The sequence below is a fragment of the Balaenoptera borealis genome (assembly GCF_965194805.1).
Source record: "Balaenoptera borealis genome assembly, chromosome: 4".
In the NCBI taxonomy this organism is placed as follows: domain Eukaryota; kingdom Metazoa; phylum Chordata; class Mammalia; order Artiodactyla; family Balaenopteridae; genus Balaenoptera; species Balaenoptera borealis.
The window spans coordinates 60,733,722-60,752,822 of record NC_138861.1 but is presented as its reverse complement, the minus strand read 5'-3'; the positions used below and the strand labels follow the sequence as shown (position 1 = coordinate 60,752,822).

The 19,101-nt window shown below is 36.3% G+C and overlaps 1 protein-coding gene across 1 annotated transcript in view; it reads left to right on the top strand.

Annotated features, from left to right (window-relative positions):
- The window catches only part of AFP (alpha fetoprotein), a 35,154-nt gene extending 17,658 nt beyond the window's left edge, over positions 1-17,496 (top strand). The window contains exons 7-15 of the mRNA XM_082390217.1: positions 2,303-2,432; positions 4,252-4,469; positions 6,054-6,186; positions 6,724-6,821; positions 7,403-7,541; positions 9,169-9,392; positions 10,517-10,649; positions 12,178-12,232; positions 12,603-17,496. Coding sequence (XP_082246343.1) covers positions 2,303-2,432; positions 4,252-4,469; positions 6,054-6,186; positions 6,724-6,821; positions 7,403-7,541; positions 9,169-9,392; positions 10,517-10,649; positions 12,178-12,222 — 1,120 coding nt within the window. The 3' untranslated portion in view covers positions 12,223-12,232; positions 12,603-17,496. The remainder of the gene's footprint in view (positions 1-2,302; positions 2,433-4,251; positions 4,470-6,053; positions 6,187-6,723; positions 6,822-7,402; positions 7,542-9,168; positions 9,393-10,516; positions 10,650-12,177; positions 12,233-12,602) is intronic.
- The last annotated feature ends 1,605 nt before the right edge of the window (positions 17,497-19,101 follow it).

The following is a 19,101-nucleotide window of genomic DNA, read 5'->3' as shown; positions in this document are numbered from 1 at the left end:
ATCATCTATCTATCTTTCATCTATCTAATTTATCTCTATCTCATCTATCTATCTTTGTTGTTAGGATGAGAGGAATATTTAAAAAAAAAAAACAAAAATAAAAGCCCAAACAATTGAATCAGGTAGTTCAACCTCTTCATTTTTACACATGAGTAACCCGAGGTCCAGACAGATTAAAGCAGTTTACCCAAGACCACACTACTGGTGATCAGAACCAAGTTTTTCTAGATCCTTGTCATGACTTTTCTTTCTTTTTTTTTTCATTTTATTTTATTTATTTGTTTTTATACAGCTGGTGATCCTTGTCATCATTTATTTCCATTACACCTACTTGTCTGCTATGTCAGTGATCTCTAATTGTCTGTGTCCTGACAACTGAGACTTTGAGGTCAAGTATAGGAATCAGAATTACCAGTGGTTTAGAGCTCCACTAGCCAGTATGGCAGCCACTAGCCACATGAAGCTCCTGAGCGTTTGAAATATGGCTAGTGCAAGTGAGGAACTGTGTTCTAAGTGTAAAACCTGATTTCAAAGACTTAGTATGAAAAAGAAAATGTACAATATCTCATTAATAGGTTTTAATGTTATAAACAACAAGGACCTACTGTATAACACAGGAAACTATATTCAGTATCTTGTAATAACCTATAATGGAAAAGAATCTGAAAAAGAATATATATATATATATATATATATATATATATATATATATATAACTGAATCACTTTGCTGCACACCTGAAACTAACACAACACTGTAAATTAACTATACTTCAATAAAAAATGGTTAAAAAATAAGTTTTAATGTTGATTACATATTGAAATGATATTATTTTTGATATATTGGGTTAAAAAACATGTTATTAAAGTAAATTTAACTTGTTCCTTTTTACATTTTAATATGGTTACTAGGAAATTTTAAATTACATAACTGGTTTAAAGTACTCTTCAACTTTTATGCTGAAACATTTCTAGTCTAGAAAAACATCTGACCTGCTAATTGAAGAGTATTAAGTGCATGCATTTAAAGTTTATTTATTTGTTTGTTTGTTAAATGACACATTTAAAAATATTGTACATAGTGGAGACGTAGATTAAAGTTTTTAGTCATGGATTTAGTTCCAAGACTGACTGATTCTTCTTGGAAGAGGTCAGATTATGCTTTAACCACCCTCCAACTCTATTAGAAACTTAAAGATTGATTGATGATTTGCTTTAGTTAAATTTATCTTAGAAATACAATGTAAGTTAAGATTTTATTATAATGACATTATTTATCATTTGCTATCCATAAGTAATTAAATTTAAATGTTCTCAATTTAAAAAGAAAATCCGTCTTTATCAGTAGCAGCAACAATACCAGTTGCTCTAGGGCACAGTGGTCTCACCAAGACATCTCTTAAAATTTACATGAACTATGCAGAAGAAATAAGAATTTTTGTTTCTTACTTCCTTTTTGGGTCACACTACATGTCTTGGCATGATGACACGTTTGAGTGCTCAGTATGCACCACTTTCTTGTCCCGTTGATATGCACACATGCACCCTTCCCCATATTCTAAGAAGTAATTTTTTCTCCCAGGTAAAAGAATGATTATTGTTCTCATAGAATTTTCCGTTTCTTAATTGTTTATCCTTTTTAATTTTTTCCCACCCTCTCACAACAATGATCCCCAATACTCAGCCTCCGGGTTGAACAGCAAAAAATAGATATCATTAAAATTCACAGGAAAGGTTTTAGGAAAAGATAAATCACTTCTAAACCTTTGGTAGGGACAGATCACAGTTTATAGAGCCACTGCCTTGAAAGACTGGGCTAGAATTAACAAGACATAACACTTTTCCTTTTCTTTTTAAACAAGAACATATTGGTCTTTTATCCTAGGAGCTGTAACTATACTAATACTCTATAAATGTTATTTAAGTTTTCTTAACATCTTTATTGTGGAGTATAATTGCTTTACAATGTTGTGTTAGCTTCTGCTGTATAACAAAGTGAATCAGCTATATGTATACACATATATCTCCTCCCTCTGGCGCCTCCCACCTACCCTCCCTATCCCACCCCTCTAGGTGGTCACAAAGCACCGAGCTGATCTCCCTGTGCTATGCGGCTGCTTCCCACTAGCCATCTACTTTACATTTGGTAGTGTATATATGTCCATGCCACTCTCTCACTTCGTCCCAGCTTACCCTTACCCCTCCCATGTCCACAAGTCCATTCCCTGCGTCTTTATTCCTGTCGTTATTTAATTTTGATAGATAACCAAGATTGACTTCTAATTCTTTTTTTTTCCCCTTAGAACTGTTGCTAAACTGAGTCAAAAGTTTCCCAAAGCGAATTTTACTGAAATTCAGAAACTGGTCGTGGATGTGGCCCACGTACACGAGGAGTGTTGCAGAGGAAATGTGCTGGAGTGTCTGCAAGATGGGGTGAAGAGTCTTGCCTCCTATAAAAGAGATATTCCCACTCCCTTTTCTTTCTTTTGCTCTCATTCTAAATGGGAGAAGGGTGTCTGTCATGAGTTGGTCATAGAATGTGGAAACTAGCTGACTGAGTGAAGTTACAGACTTCTTAAGAGTAAAACTTGAATCTCTTTTGTTGACTCTGCTTTTCACTTAATGGATGCGCTCCTCTTCCTAGACCAGTGCCCATTCATTCTTACTTCCAAAGGAGATGGTAACCTCTCTGGAGGTCTCCACACAGAATTTTGGGGGGAAAACTCTATTTTTAATATATTTGTTTTTTCATCCATTTGTGCTTTCATTTGATAAATATATATTGAATACTTTCTATGTGCTAGCCACTGTGGGGCATACCTGTGAGGAAGGCACAAGCTGGTTTCAAGAAATGTATAGTTTGATAAGAGAGATAAGACATGTGACCTCATTGGGGTTAGAGACTGTCTTTGGTTTACGGTTATTTCCATAGGCCATCAGCACAATGCCTGGCACATGGAAGGCACTCTATATTATATACATAGAGCTATTACATGAATACAACAAAATAATAAAAGAAGCATAAAAACTAACACAAGATATTATTCTACAAGGTAAAAAGCTAGCCATCATGGAGAGGTGTGAATAAGGGCTCTAGAGGAATTAAAAACCAAAAACAAATACCCCAAAAACAGAATCCTCAAGCATGCCATAATCAGTTGCGATTTAAGCAGTGTGGCATTGGTCTATTTCGGGCCACCCTAGACTTCCTAGATGTTGGAGACCTGTCTATCCCCAAATTATTCCCTCTCTGGTCCCCTGTGATACACCTTCTTCTTCAAGGAGGCTTAGAATCATTGCTCCTAGATATTTCGGTGGCTTGAAACCAGGGCTGGAATATGGTTTCCAGAAGGTTGAAAGTGAGGGTAAAATGCTCCTTTCAGCCAGTCCACGGCAATTTGGCTGAGATACACTTGAAAACCAGCAAGAAGCCAAGGCTGTAGGGGAGTCTTTGGGCCCAGGCAGAGAATCCTGGTGTCAGGAGTTGGGGAAAGTGGACTGAGGGGGCGGCCTCCAAGACAGATTTTCCTATATCATTTATTTTTCCTTTTAGAAGCATTTGCCTTCATGTTAGGAATGGTAATAAGAATGATTTTATTTTTCTTTGATGTGAGTTGTATCAGTTTTAGTTGACTATTTTACTAATTTGTATATTCATTTTTTAAAGTTTAGTTTTTTCAATTTTTGGACTTCATAACCACCCTTTTCCATTAAAGTGAAAAAATAATTTACGTATGGTATATAAGTTGGATTTTAATGGCTGAATAATGGGTTTTAATTGTTCCTGCTGAGAATGCACAGAATTTTCAGTCCTTTGACAGGTACATGTAAGCTCGGCTTCTTTCTGGCCACTTAACGTGCCTTTCATTATCTATAGACTGCCCTCTGGAAGTCATAATGGGTTACTGCAGGGTTATATAAACAGCAAGTATTTACTACCAAATTTCAATACTAATAGAAAGATATGCATCAACGTGCATGTCATTTGGTTTGAGGAGTACATTTGTCTTTTGTTTTTAAAAGCTTGCTATTAGAATAAAATAGTAGATTTTAGCTGACAACTATGAAAAGAAGAATTGAACAAACAAGGCTAGGTGGAAAGGAGTGAGGAAACGTAGAGTAGGGAGAAAGCACTAAAATGAGAGACAAGGTAAATGTCTTCTTCCTTCCTTCTTTCCTTCCTAGGACTGGCCACGAGGTCCTGAATTAAAGAATAAATGTTTAAAACTTAGACTTTATTTTTCTATTACAGGAAAAAATTATGTCCTACATATGTTCTCAGCAAGATATTCTGTCAAGCAAAATAGCAGAATGCTGCAAATTACCCACCACACTTGAACTTGGTCATTGCATAATTCATGCAGAAAATGATGACAAACCTGAAGGCTTATCTTCAACTCTAAATAGGTTTTTAGGAGAGACAGATTTCAACCAACTTTCTTCAAGGGAAAAAGATCTCTACATGGCAAGGTAACACACTCTGTAAATGTATGTTCACACAAGCAAAAATTATGATGTGACTGACAGCTTTGTGTTGTTGAAATGGTTTCTGAACTCAGTATGTGAGGATAATGTCACAATGTTCTAAGCCAAAATATAGTTAGGAGGAAATAACTAGGAAATAAGGAATAGGGTCTATCTTATACTGATGAGACTTTCACCACTGCTGTTATTAACTGGCTTGCTTATGAGGATGCATTTTGTTTTGTATCAGTTTCTCTGGAATCAGAAGCATTGTCATCCCTGTATGGATTACTCATGTAAAGACCACCATTGGACTTCTGAATAGGATATGGATATTTTTGTAATAAGAAGGGCTCATAATTAAGAATGTGCTTTTTCATTGTGCATGTTTTAAAAACTTTTCCCCCCAAATGTAACTTAATAGATAATGCTAGATACAAGGGCTTTCATTGTAGCAGTTTATTTGCTATTTATTGAATACATGTTTTATTTTTTTAAGGAAATGAAAACACATTTAGAGACATTTGCAGTATGGTAGTTGTAATTGACAAGACATGTTCTCATTCTATTTGCCTTTAAGGGGAGCAAGCAGTTAACACATTTTCCTTTATTGTACAGTGTGTATCAGTGGATACTATTAGAGGAGGGATTTGTGCAGTTCTTAGGACACTATACTTAATGATCTCCAAAGGTCCTTCTAAATTTGAGTCTGCTTTTAATGTAGTAATGAAAAGAATGGTGCAATTTTCTTTTTAATATTCCTCGAGGATATTACTCTATTGTTGATTAAAATTAGACATGTACACATTGTTTGCACCGCTAAATTAAATTATGCAAACAAGAACAAAGTCCAGATTTCAGAAACCCATAATGACATTATTGGAGGAAGAACTAATACGACCTATTTCTACAACCTGGGAATACAATTAGTAAATTCAAGAATTCTCTTTAAATTTACCCATTCATACATTCTGAAGGTAACTGTTTATTTAATAGAAGCAGTTCTTCAATTGGAAAGGTTCTTTGCAGTAGAAGTTTTCTCAGCCGAGAATGATCTTCCCCCAGACACTTTGTGTGGCTTCCTTCACCCAGGTTTTTCTCCTGAAAGAGCTACTCAAAGAGACTTTTCTTGACCACACACTCTAAATTGTCACCCCTTTCCTTCTTGTCTATCTTCCTTTATTTCTCTTCATTGATTTATCACTACCTAAGATTGGATGACCTATTTCTTATTTGTTTCTGTCTCCTTATAATGCCTGCTTTTGAGAGGTCAGACATTTTATCTTATACATTATTGAATCCTTACTGCTTAAAGAAATTGTTTGCACAGACTTGGCAGTGGAAAAATATTTGTTGTATGGATAGATTTCACATCCATAATTGAAAGTGAATAGTGCAAAAGAAAACAAAATACCATTTTAGAACAATTTGAGGGATTATAATTTTTATTAATAGCTTTGCCATCATATAGTTGAAATAATATTTGATTTCTAGGTTTATTTATTTGCATTTTAACTTCTGCATGCCATATAACACAGGAATAATTTGTCTCTTAATTCCAATAACATGATTTTTTCACACATATTTCAGATTTACTTATGAATATTCAAGAAGACATACTAAGCTTGCTGTCCCAATAATTCTAAGAGTTGCTAAAGGATATCAGGAGTTATTGGAGAAATGTTCCCAGTCTGAAAACCCTCCTGAATGCCAGGATAAAGGGGTAAAACGCTCTAGTTTTTTAAGGAAAATCTGGAAAACTAGATGGATATCATGCATTAAAAGTGCTGTTTGTTTGAAAACATCTGGTTACTAATGAGCAGTTAGTTATGTCTACTAACTAGCTATCTAGCTATTAAGTAGTGATTAACTAGTAGTCAACAACTATTGGTTTATTTTAGAAATAAGAATGTTTTAACCAAAAGTTCTTTGATGCACAGAATAAAAATAATATTCATTTTTGAATAGCTCCACTCCAGAAAGGCAAGAATCTTGTACAGAAAGAATTGTAACTTTTTACCCAAAGTTTGAGTTCTGCCATCAAATAACTTGGTGATTCACAAAGTTTTAAACTTAATCTCCCTAAAGTTCATTTGCCTTAATTCTCACAATTCATCTTTAATATTAAAAAACCCTCTAAAAGTGGTTTCTCTAAGATTGGTATCATAATAGAATAAACTATTACTGGCCAATTTTTACATACAAAGTTATGTGTGCAGAAAGAGAAAAAAAATGTATGTAATAATGCTTGTATTTTCAGGAAGAAGAGTTAGAGAAATATATCCAGGAGAGCCAAGCACTGGCAAAGCGAAGCTGCGGCCTCTTCCAGAAATTAGGAGAATATTACTTACAAAATGCGTATGCTTTTTTAAACAGTATTTTGAGTGATTTAAGATCATTAACTAGTGAGGGAAAGACCCATCTAAATTAATCACCCATGGCTACCCTAATTCCAGCCCCTGTGTTGTACTGGAGGTCTTGTAATCTGATCACCCAGTTTCCAGTTCCAGAAGGTGGCCTTCCCCAGTTCTCTCTCTTTAGGAGCAACAGATGGCCTGTGAAGCCTGATCTGTGGTACTGGCTTTGGGTTCCCCAAACCGTGCAGAGTTTTGCAGTAAAGATACCCATTCTGTCATAGCCTGTCGTAGTTAAAGCACCAAAAGATCAAAGTGCGTATCGAGGAAACTTCTGAGGTTGGGAATAGGACTCAGCCTGCTGCCCAGCGTTTACTTTCCTGTTGTGATATGTTGGTGTAAGAAGAGGGTAGGGAATGCTTATCAGAGTAAATGCACCTCCAGCGTTGGTCCAGGTACCATGTGGGTGAAACAAATGAGCTGATTTCATGTCCCCTGATGCCAAAAGAGGGTCTCTGAGAAGGAATGAGGGTCCAGAGACTCGTGAAGGACTCAGCAAGATTTGGTGAAAAATGCTTCTTTCAGGTTTCTTGTTGCTTACACAAAGAAGGCCCCTCAGCTGACCCCAGCTGAGCTGATGACCTTGACCAGAAAAATGGCGACCGCGGGAGCCACTTGTTGCCATCTCAGTGAGGACAAACAATTGGCCTGTGGTGAGGGAGCGGTGAGTGTTTTGTTTAGTCCCATCCTGTTTCTGCCCTGTTGGGCTTGAAATAGCCTTATAATTCCCATTTAGGGGAAATGGGAAAAACCAGTGTGGAGATGGCTTTCCTGGACTTGTTGGATTAGTTGCAGTTGAAGGTGTGTAAGAACTGGGCTCTGAGTGGTTGGCATGTGGGCAAGCTTCCTGTCCTTCTAGAATGGCTGGTAGAAGTGCAGTGAGTTTATTCAACAAACAAGCAAGCTTTATGTACAGGGGAGACAGAAAGACTGGCACGTCACTCAATTCATGATTTCACCAAATACCTACTTTAATGTTAAAACAGAAAAAGCTTCAACTTTGACAGATTAAAATTTGCTATTTTGTTTTTAGCCATGCCTATGTTTTTGTCTTTTATAGTTTAATTTTTTATGATGATATTAGGGACAATTTATTCCCCTTGACAGGGTACAGGGTACAGAACAGGTAAGTCCCACGTTCTGAATAGTAAAATGACTTTCCAGTTGGTAATGCCAATAATCTTCTTAATGTCACTAGTGTCATACATATGATTACAGGTTGAATTTTTTAAATTATTTTTTCCCTTGAAGTCACAATTGTGAATAAAATTGTGTATCTTTTTTTTTTCACTTTTCCTCTTTTTGATGATGGGGAGTCATTTGCTAATCAGTCTTCATGTCCTGGAATTTTTTGTCAAAGGTTAGAAGTGAAAAGAAAATTTCCTGTGAGTAAGCAACATCTTTGTCATTTATTGAATCCCACATGTTGGGAGGATGCAGGGGCACAGGATGGTGTAATGGTTCAGGAGTATAGGTTCTGGGGGCCTCCTGCCTACACTCCCATCCCACTGTCACCACTTGTGAGTCTTGTCACACTGGGAAAGCTAGTTATCTCACTAAGCTTGAGAATTTTCATCTGACATTTGAGAATAAAGTTAGGATGGCTGTCTTAAATGAGGTAATCATGTGACTCCCTCAGTACTAGCCTGATACATAGTATGCACACAAAATACATTGGCCCTTATTACAAGTTATCATTAGGAGTTTAAGAAATATCTCTGAAGTGTGGAAGGTAAGCGAATTCTACATTAGGAAAGCCTTAAGGACACACAGACTCACACACACACACACACATCTTATTTCTTTACAATTAGGACTACATATTAGCTGTATGTATGTATGTATGTATGTATGTACATATGTGAAAGGGTTAGGTTTGTGCTATTCTTACCTTCAGAAAGTGATTCTCTGAATCCCAAAAATAAAATGGAAAGCTCAACTAAATATACATGGAAAATGTAGGCCATGTATTGATTTCAGAGATTTTTCCCCTTCAGAAGTATGTATGTAACTGAAAATGTGTTTCAAATCGCTGACACAAATAGCTGAAGTGGCTGTCTTCAACATCACTTGTGGAACATTGGTCACTAAATGCTGAAGTTTATCCCAAACAAATGGGTAAATAAGAATCTATAATATGGCAGCACATGATCCCTACACAGACAGCAAATTTTCCTGTAAATTAATTATAAGTTACTGGGCATTAAACACTATTGCAACAATTTTCCTGAATCAATTCTATGGCTGATGCTCCATCTCCTTGCTTTCTTCTTTCTCATCCTCCTAATTAGGCTGACCTTATTATTGGACTGTTATGCATCAGACATGAAGAGACTCCTGTAAACCCTGGCGTTGGCCAGTGCTGCACCTCTTCATACGCCAACAGGAGGCCGTGTTTCAGCAGCTTGGTGGTGGATGAGACATACGTTTCTCCGCCATTCTCTGACGACAAGTTCATCTTCCATAGGGATCTGTGCCAAGCTCAGGGTGTAGCACTGCAAACAATGAAACAACAGTAAGAAATGGGTATTTGCTAGCATGGAGAAGACTGACAACACTAAATAGCGGTTGAGATTTCTACTTCACACACCCAACACCCTTGGGCTCACCAGGAGAAGATTATTACTCCAAAGCACTTAAAGTGACTTTCAGAATAGTCTTGTCTCAGAGTCTTCATAGCCTCTAGTCTGGAAAAATTCACTGGGGCAGATAATTTCCTGTTTGTAAAAATAGTCTCCTTTTAAACTATTGTTGTGATGCATCTTGGGATCGAGGGAAAAGGAACAATCTATTTCAGGTAATTAAGGTATATCTTTGCAGTAAGTCTTGGGTACTTCCATTCCAAGCACTGAAGAAACATCTTTGAATTTTTTTCCACACTGTTTACTCTTTGAAGAGAATAACCATAACATTTAACTCAACCATGCAATATGGGTGTTATGAAGTGGAATACACATTTCAGTTCATTGTGGGAGGCATTCTGTAATGATGATAGTAATGCAAGTCAATGTAACGCATGTTCTCCAAATTCCCATGCATTTTCATACTCCCATACTTTGTAAAAGGTCTTCCTTCATTTTGGAAAACTTGTTCATCCCTTTTTTCTCTGTCACAATCTGAGGCATGTTTCTACGTACAGTATGAATGCCGCCTGGCAAGCCTCCCCTATTCCCTGGGTCAACATTAATTCCAGCCTGAATGTATTGCCAAATGAGTATTACAGGCAATTAGGACAGACGGTGCTCAGGTTAGGGGTGTGATAATTGTGAATGACAAGGGTTTGGAAGTTGGAGCCTTTGAGTATGGATAAGACATATTTTAGAAGAGAGAACTGGAAAGAATATTTTAGGCAAGTAAGAAAAAGACTATTTCACTACATACAAGGTGGAACTGTGAAATAGTGTTTCATCTATAACCTGCACAAGTCCAGACCAATGGAACACTTAGCATGTTTCTTGCCTCAGTCTTTCTAATAAAGTATTAGACAAGATATATGTGGTGAGTCTGGTAATGGGTTAATGGAATGAGGGTTTAGGGTAAGGGTTGCCAGGGCTCTGAAAGTTCTCTCCTAGGAAGGCTTTAGAAAAATATCATTGCATAGCAGACTTCTCTTTTATATTGTTTTGTTTTAAATCATAGATTTCTCATTAACCTTGTGAAGCAAAAGCCACAAATCACAGAGGAACAACTTGAGGCTGTCATTGCAGATTTCTCTGGCCTCCTGGAAAAGTGCTGCCAAGGCCAAGGGCAGGAAGTTTGCTTTGAGGAAGAGGTATGTGCAGCTCATGTTTACACTCAGAATACTTGGTATGGAATTTTTAGTAACGAATAATGAAAAGAGTATCCCACTAATTTATAATTTTAAAATAATGCCAGAAATATTTATATTTAATTTAGAAATTGATTGAAGGACTTTATAATATTTAAAAATAATCACAGTTTTCTCACTAAATATTAGGAGAAGTGTAATTTTAGAGTATATTATGAGAATTAGTAATTTTGATTTATTTTCTAGTGGAGAAAACTGTAAAGTGAATATATAATTAACTGATGATAATTTAGACAGCTTCTGGCTTAAAATTTATCAATTGAGCTAAATGGATTAAAAGGATTTAATAGCAAATGAATTGTGCACATAGGATATTGGGGGAATATTTATAGAAAATATATTGAACTCAGGAACAAGCCTTTGAAAATTAACAGAGTAGTAATTAGGTATTATCTTAATATAATTATTTAGCAATTTTAGCTGGATTTGTAAATTGACTACATTTTGTAAGCCTCTAGTTTGTATTACTAAATATATTTGAATACAACATCACTGTATTTTAAAAAGATATTCTATAATTCAGCCTTTTTGCCAATTTTATTTGACTATCTCATGATGTAGAAGCTTAGATGTTTTGTTATTTGATAATATTTAGAAATGTTGAGTTTTTCAATAGATAATATAATTACATGGGTTTGTGTGTACTTATTAGTATGTGTCTGTTTTTGGTAGGAGGGGGTGGGACACAGATAATGAAATGAGATAAAACAAAACTGATAAAATAGATTTTATGTAAACCATTTCTGTTACATATGATACAAAAAGATTAATGTCCTCTGTTTTGAGAACACGTTCATTTACACGCAGAGAACATGAACAAATAGTAGCATAGCAGTATTTTCTCTGCAAACCTTTTAATTTCTGTGACTGATTTGTAGAGAAAGCGGAGAGATGGGATGAAGCTTTGTAAGAGTTTGGAGATTGGTATAGGAAAAACAATACCTCCTGTTGATAAGAATGGAGTTGTTTTCCTTCTGCCTTCTATTGTCCTAGCTTGTTGACATCAGAGTTGTATATCTTTATTTTTAACTTGGTTAATCTATAAACCAATGAATTCACCCCTAGCTAGTGGAGAGTTAACTGTACGACTGGCACAGTGGTCTACTTTTTTATCTGATGATTCTTATTGACTGATTTATTTTATTTTTATTTTTTTCTTTTTTAAATTGAAGTAGAGTGGATGTACAATATTATATGTTACAGGTCTATAATATAGTGATTCACAAGTTTTTAAAGATTATACTCTATTTATAGTTATTATGAAATATTGCCTGCATTCTCTGTTGTACAATATATCCTTGTAGCTTATTTTATACCTAATAGTTTGTACCTCTTGCTCCCCTACCTCTATATTACCCCTCCCCCCTTCCCTCTCCCCACTGGTAGCCACTAGTTTGTTCTCTATATCTGTGAGTCTGCTTTTTTTTTTTTTATATTCACTAGTTTGTTGATGATTCTTTTTAATTTGCAGGGTCCAGCACTGATTTCAAAAACTCGTGCTGCTTTGGGAGTTTAAATTACTTCAGGTAACAAAAAATTCAGATAAGTCTAACTATAATGTTGATTCTCCCCAAATATTGATCCGTAGTTAAATACATCCTAAGAGCTAACATTAAATACTTTTCTTAAAAATAAATGCAATTCAGTAAAAAAAAAAAAAACTTATTTAAAAACCCTGGAACAAAATAACGTCCACAATGTTAAATTAGTGATTCAACTAACTCAAAATTCTTTAAGGTTATTTCAAAAGCTTCAGAGAATGTCATTAGAAGGACTTCCTATCAGATTATCTGATATAGATCTGATATATGTATATATATGATATAAAATAATAAAACCAGTTACACCCTGCATCTATTAATTTAATTAGTACTTGTATTTTTGTTCTTGTTACAGGGGGAAGAGAAAAGACCAAAAGTCTTTATTGTTTGGTGTGAACTTTTCCCTTTAATTCTAACTGATTTGTGCTTTTTGTGAATTAAAGAAACGATGAAGACTTTTATGTGAAATTTCCCTATCATAAAAATAAAGTATCTCCAAATATTTCTTTTTTCCTAGTCTGCTTATTTATGAACACTTATAAATAATTTCTTTAAATAGTTTTGTATACCATTGTCTGAAGCAGATTCTGGTCACAAAGCACTGAATATTGGTTACTGTAGGAGATTAAAGCCCCTCAAGGATGGATTTATGACATTGAAGGCTACATTACGTGGTGAACTAAAAACATGTTCCCAAGTGAAGCACTTTTTGGTGCTTCTAGGGCACACTGTTCATTAGATGATCATTTAAGTATTCTAATACTTAAGATAGTTGGAGATGAGAAAAGAAATTATTATGTTTTGATAGGATCCATCAAGAATGATGTTACTCAAAATTTAACATCTACTTTTTTCTTAGTCTTGTTCATAAACCTTTTAAAACATAAATGTTAACTGTACTGTAGTTGTTTTGATTGAATATAGTTAACATTTTCATCAATTATTATTATTTTTTGTTCTGCAAGTATTTATTGAGCATTCACTGTGTCCCAGGTCCTGTTCTGGGTGCAGCCACTGTCCTATAGTTGCTCCAGTAAAGAAGGAAGCAACTAAGAGCAATGCAACAAGATTATGGCCATTATAGAGGCAACAACACGTTGAGAGAATCAAAGGGTGGGTGAGACCAATTGTGACTGGGGAAAGTCACATTGGCAGAGACAAACATTTAAGAAGCATCTTAGAAGATGAATGGGCATTCATCCGTTCAAGTAAAGGAGAAGGCAAACACATGAAAGAGGAAAACATGGCCTATGACAAACGATGATGAATGATTTTAGGGTAGTATAGGGTGGGGAAGAAGGCTATAGACATGGAAGATCAAGCAAGACATTCAAGCTATATAGGATTGAGTGGATTCTCATGGGTTTTATTCCAAAGGGTTTGGATGATGTCTTATAGGTAACAGGGGACCAGAGTAATATCTAAGCAGAGTGATTAGCTTTTAAGGAGATAACTCATGAGATATGGAGGTTGGGGAGTAGGGGCAGGGGAAAGAGTAGAGAGGGGCAAGGTCAGTAAATGGTGACAAAAAGATCAGTCCACCAGTAGGGAGGCTGTTTATTGTATTAGCTTTGAACAGAAATCTAAAAATCACATTCATACTTTGGCGTCTGCTGCAGGAGAAAACATTTGCTCAGAGCAATAAAATGAGCTTTCAGTTCTAACTCAGTTACTTTGTCCTTTATATTTCTCTTTCAATTTTGATGGAACATCTGTGGACTTTGCCTGATTGCGGTGTAATTCTAAGAAGTATTAACTTAGAGATCACAGTAAGATAAAGTAGAATTCAACATAAAGCATTTAACAGGAAAAATAATCTTTTATTGTTAAGAGGAGAGTTCAAGTAAGATAAAACTGCTTGGAAAATTTATGAGCCAAATGATATTTCATTGACATGTATAAAGAAAAAATGATTGGAAACACTAGGACAAATTGACACAAATACAATAGTAAATTGGAGATTTTAGAACATTTCTGCTTCTCAGAAAAAACAAGTTAAGCAAACAATAAATAAAAACTCAAGGTAGAAACTTCTCTAGTCAAAGTTACCAGTGGCTTCTATGCTGCAAAATCCAGTAGTCAATTCTCAGTGTTTAGTTTACCTGATTTCTCTCGGGACAACTTGACACAATCGATCACTCCCTTTTCCTTGAAGTATTTTTCTACTTGGCTTCTGGATTTTCCTCCAACCTTATTGGCTGAATCTCCTCAATCTTCTTCACTGCATTTTCTGCAATTCTTTGACCACTAAATGTTGCAGTGTCCCAGAGCTGCTCTTCCTGAATCTAAACTTACCTCTAGGTGATCTCATATAGACTTGATGCAGTAATACCATCTAGATGTTGACAACACGTATTTATATCTCCAGCCTGGATTTTTTTCCCCCTTAATTTCCAGGCTCTCGGGTCAGCTTCCTCCCTGACGTCTCCATGTTGATAATGCAGAGACAATCCAAACTTAGCACATTTTAAACTGAACTCCGCCCCATCCCAAATTTGTGTCTCCCTCTGTCTTGTTCTTCCTTCTGCTTACTCAAGTCAGAAACCTTAGAGTCATCTATGGTTCCTCTCTTCCATATCACCCCTACATTCAATCTATGAGCAAAACCTGTTGGCTCTACCTTCAGTGTACATCCAGAATTTGACTCTTTCCCAATACCACTAGTACAAGCCACAATCATACAACATATGGATTATTGCAATAGCTTCACTGGTCTCCTTACAGGTACCCTTGCCTCACCCCCTGCTCTAGGCTCAACACAGTAATTGATGTGCTCCTTTACATCTAAGTACATTATACTACTTTTTCCACATCTCACTCAGAGTAAAGTCTCTACAATGACTCTACATGATGATAGCTTTCCGCCCTTTTCTCTTTCTTCTTCCACTGGGTCTCTTTGCAGGCACAGTGGCCTCCTTGATGTTCTGCAAGTTACCAATTAATTTCCTGCTCAGAGTTTTGCCTTTGCGATTCTTCTTGCTTGGAAATTGTGCCCTCAGATATGTGTGGGGCTCACTCCATCACCTCCTCAGGCTTCTACTTGTTATCACCTGCTAGATGAAAAGTCTTCCTTGACTGTCCTATTTTAAATCATACACCTATCCTTATCCCCCAACCAGTTATCACCATCTCATATACAGTAGATTTTGTTTATTTTCTGTCTACCTCCACTACTGTAAACCCCATGAAGAGAGGGAGTTTTTTTCTGTTTTGTTCACTTCTGTTATCCTCAACATAAGAACAGTGTCTGGAACATAGTAGGCATTATATGAATATTTGACGGATATGTAAATGAATATACATGCCACAGGCTGTATTTTATTATAAGGTGCTAAGGGGTTGTTAGCTTCATCTTCTAAAAGCCACACTGGGGAGAAGAAGCATGGGTCTGAGAAATTAACATCAAAAACATAAGAAACCACTGAGGAGGTTCAAGACCTAAGGTTTGGTGTGTGTGTGTGTGTGTGTGTGTGTGTGTGTGTGTAATGAGGATGTGTTGGTGTCTTGTGGTCTTGTGGCTACTGTAACAAACTACTGCAAACTTGGTTGCTTAAAACAACAGTTTTCTCTCTCTTTCACAGTTCTGGAGGCCAGCGGTCTGAAATCTACCAGGGTATTGCTCCCCTTGGGGCTCTAGCAGAGAGTCCATTCCCTGCCTCTTCTGGCTTCTGGTGGCTGTGCCAGCATTCCTGGGCCTGGAGCTGCTTTGCTCTGGTCTCTGCTTCCATATTCACATCGTCTTCTCTCTGTGTGTCTGCGTCTTCTCCTCCCTCTTCTCTGTCTCAAATCTCCCCCTGCCCTTCTCTTAAATCCATTTGTCATTGGATTAAGGGCCCGCCTGGATAATCCTCATCTCAAGATCCTTAATTACATCTGCAAAACCCAAAAAGCCTGGTGTCTACAGGATAGTATTAGGATAGGACTAAACTCCTGCTGCGGTAACAAACTGTTGAAAGCAGGTGAATATAGACCAGCCACTCTTGAAAATTACTCTTCCAACCTCTCCCTTGCCATGCCCTACTGCCCCCGGACTGGTAGATTACCATATAAAGAATTTGTCTCCTCCCAATGATGCCGCTTTCGAAGAGTTAAGGGAGATTCCAGAGAATTGCTTGATGGTATAATATTAAATTGGTAATACATAATAGTAAGATATCTGGAAATCCCCAAGTGTTCATGAACTAAATAACACACTTCTAAAGAACTCATGAATCAAAGGAGAAATTAAAAGGACACTTAAAAATATTTTAAATTGAATTAAAATGAAAACACAGCATATCAGAATTTGTGGGATACCATTAAAACAGTACTTAAGGAAAATTTAGAGCACCAAAGTCACTCTGTTTTATAATTTATAACACTCTGTTATCTTCACTTAACATAGATTAGAAAAGAAGGAAGATCTCAAAACAATGAGCTCAGCTTTCACCTTAAGGGAAAAAGAGCAAATTAAAACAAAGCAAGCCAAAGAAAGGAACTAATAGAAATTAATAAAATAGAAAAGAGAAAAAACATAGATAACAGTCAATGAAACCAAATCCTGGTTCTTTGAGAAGATCAATACTATTGATAAACCTCTAGCTGGATTTTAGGGAAAAAAAGAGGAAAAACCAAATTACTAGTATCAGGAATGAGAGAGGTGACATCACCTCAGATATCAAAATGATAAGGGAATATTTTGAAGAATATTTTGCCAATAAATTTGACAACTTAGATGAAATGGGCAAATGCCTTGAAAGACACAAACTACCAAAGCTCATTCAAGAAAAAATAGATAATCTGATTATTTCTATATCCGTTAAAGACATGGAAAATTTAAAGATCATTTCCATAAAGAAAACTCCAGAAAACTGGTGAATTCTACTAAACAAACATTTAAGGAAGAAATTATACTAATTCTACACAAACTCTTCCAAAAAATTGAAGAGAAGGGAATATTGTCCAGTTCATTCTATGAGGCCAGCATTACCCTGATACCCTCTATCTGCCATGTGAGGACATGACCAAAAATTGGCAGTCTGCAACCCAGAGGAAGGCTCTCGCCAGAACCTGACCAGGCTGGCACCCTGATCTCAGACCCCTGGCCTCCAGAACTGTGAGCAATGAATTTCTGTTGTTGCTAAGCCCCCCACTTAATGGCATTTTGTTATAGCAGCCTGAACTGACTTAGACACTATTCCTTCTGTTCTGTTCTCCCTTTCTTCTACAGATAGCAGCTTATCTCAGTTCTTGGTTACCCATTCTCTCCTTTATTTATTTATTTTATTTTATTTTTTAAAAAATTAATTAATTTATTTTATTTTTATTATTTTTGGCTGTGTTGGGTCTTCGTTTCTGTGTGAGGGCTTTCTTTAGTTGCGGGAAGTGGGCGCCACTCTTCATCGCGGTGCGCGGGCCTCTCACTATCGCGGCCTCTCTTGTTGCGGAGCACAGGCTCCAGATGCGCAGGCTCAGTAGTTGTGGCTCACGGACCCAGTCGCTCCGCGGCATGTGGGATCTTCCCAGACCAGGGCTCGAACCCGTGTTCCCTGCATTGGCAGGCAGATTCTCAACCACTGCGCCACCAGGGAAGCCCTCTCCTTTATTTTTAACAACTAAGCAAATATATATATATATTTCTATTGCACCATTCTACCTATATTACACAAGGGGTTACATACTTACATATATTGTTCTATACCTTCTTACACTTAAAAATGCAATCTTGGTGATTACTCCATATTATGCATAAGTTTTTTCCTCAATTTTTTAACAGCTGCACAGAATTTCTTTGTGTGATTATGTTATAGCTTATTAATTGACCTTTTATTGACATTTGGATCATTTTAAATCCTTTGCTATTGCAAATAATGCCACAATGAATAACCTAGTGCTTTAGTCATTTAGTAATATTGGTAGTGTATTTTTAGCATAGGTACCTATTAGAAATTTGTTGGCTCGAAGGACAAATACATAATTCTTTTAGATATTGCCAAATTCTCCTCAGTAGGTATTACATCACCATTTTGCATTCCCACCAGCAGTGGATGAGAGGACGTATTTCCCACAGTTTTATCCTCAAAGTATGTTGTCAAACTTAGATTTTTGCCAGTCAGATAGGTGAGGAATGGTGCTGTGGTGTTGCATAGATGTTCATTTCTCCAGTTATGAGTATCTTTTTTAGGTTTAATGCCCTTTTTTATGTTTTTTCTTTTTGTGTAATATCTGTTTATATCATTTTACTATTTTTCTATCAGATTGTTGGTCTTTTTTTCCCCTTCAGATTTCCAGGAGCTCTTTGTATATTCTGGTATAGATTGCAGCTATCTTTTCTCAGTTTTTCCTCTGCATTTTTTCCTTTGCCTATAGTATTTTTCTGTGTAAAGCCTTAAAATTTCTTTGTGTGTAGTTGAATTTATTACTACCTCTGAATTTTGCATCATAGGAAAAAGTTCCCCACTTCCCTTGGGTTTCATCCAGTACATTTACCGTTTTTTCCCCCTTTTTACATTTGGAACTCTGATCTATTTGGAGTTTTCCTAGTGCATGGATAGGCATTTGAATCTAATTTTAGATTTTTAGTTGTATGTGTCTTTCTCTTGATTGCCATTACCACACTGTTTTAATTACTATGCTGTTTTAGAATGTGTTTTATTATCTGGTAGTGCTGCTTTGCACAACCCCTCACCCCAGTAGTTTTTTTTCTCCTTAGGGTTTTCATGATTATTCTTCTTGGTCATATATACCTCAGTCAGCACATAAATGCCCCAGCTTCCCAGTCTCTGGCAGGACAATTCTAGGAAATCATCTTCCGCTTCTCAGATAAGATTACATCCAGTTGCCTACACTGTTACTCTTCTCATTAACACCTCCTT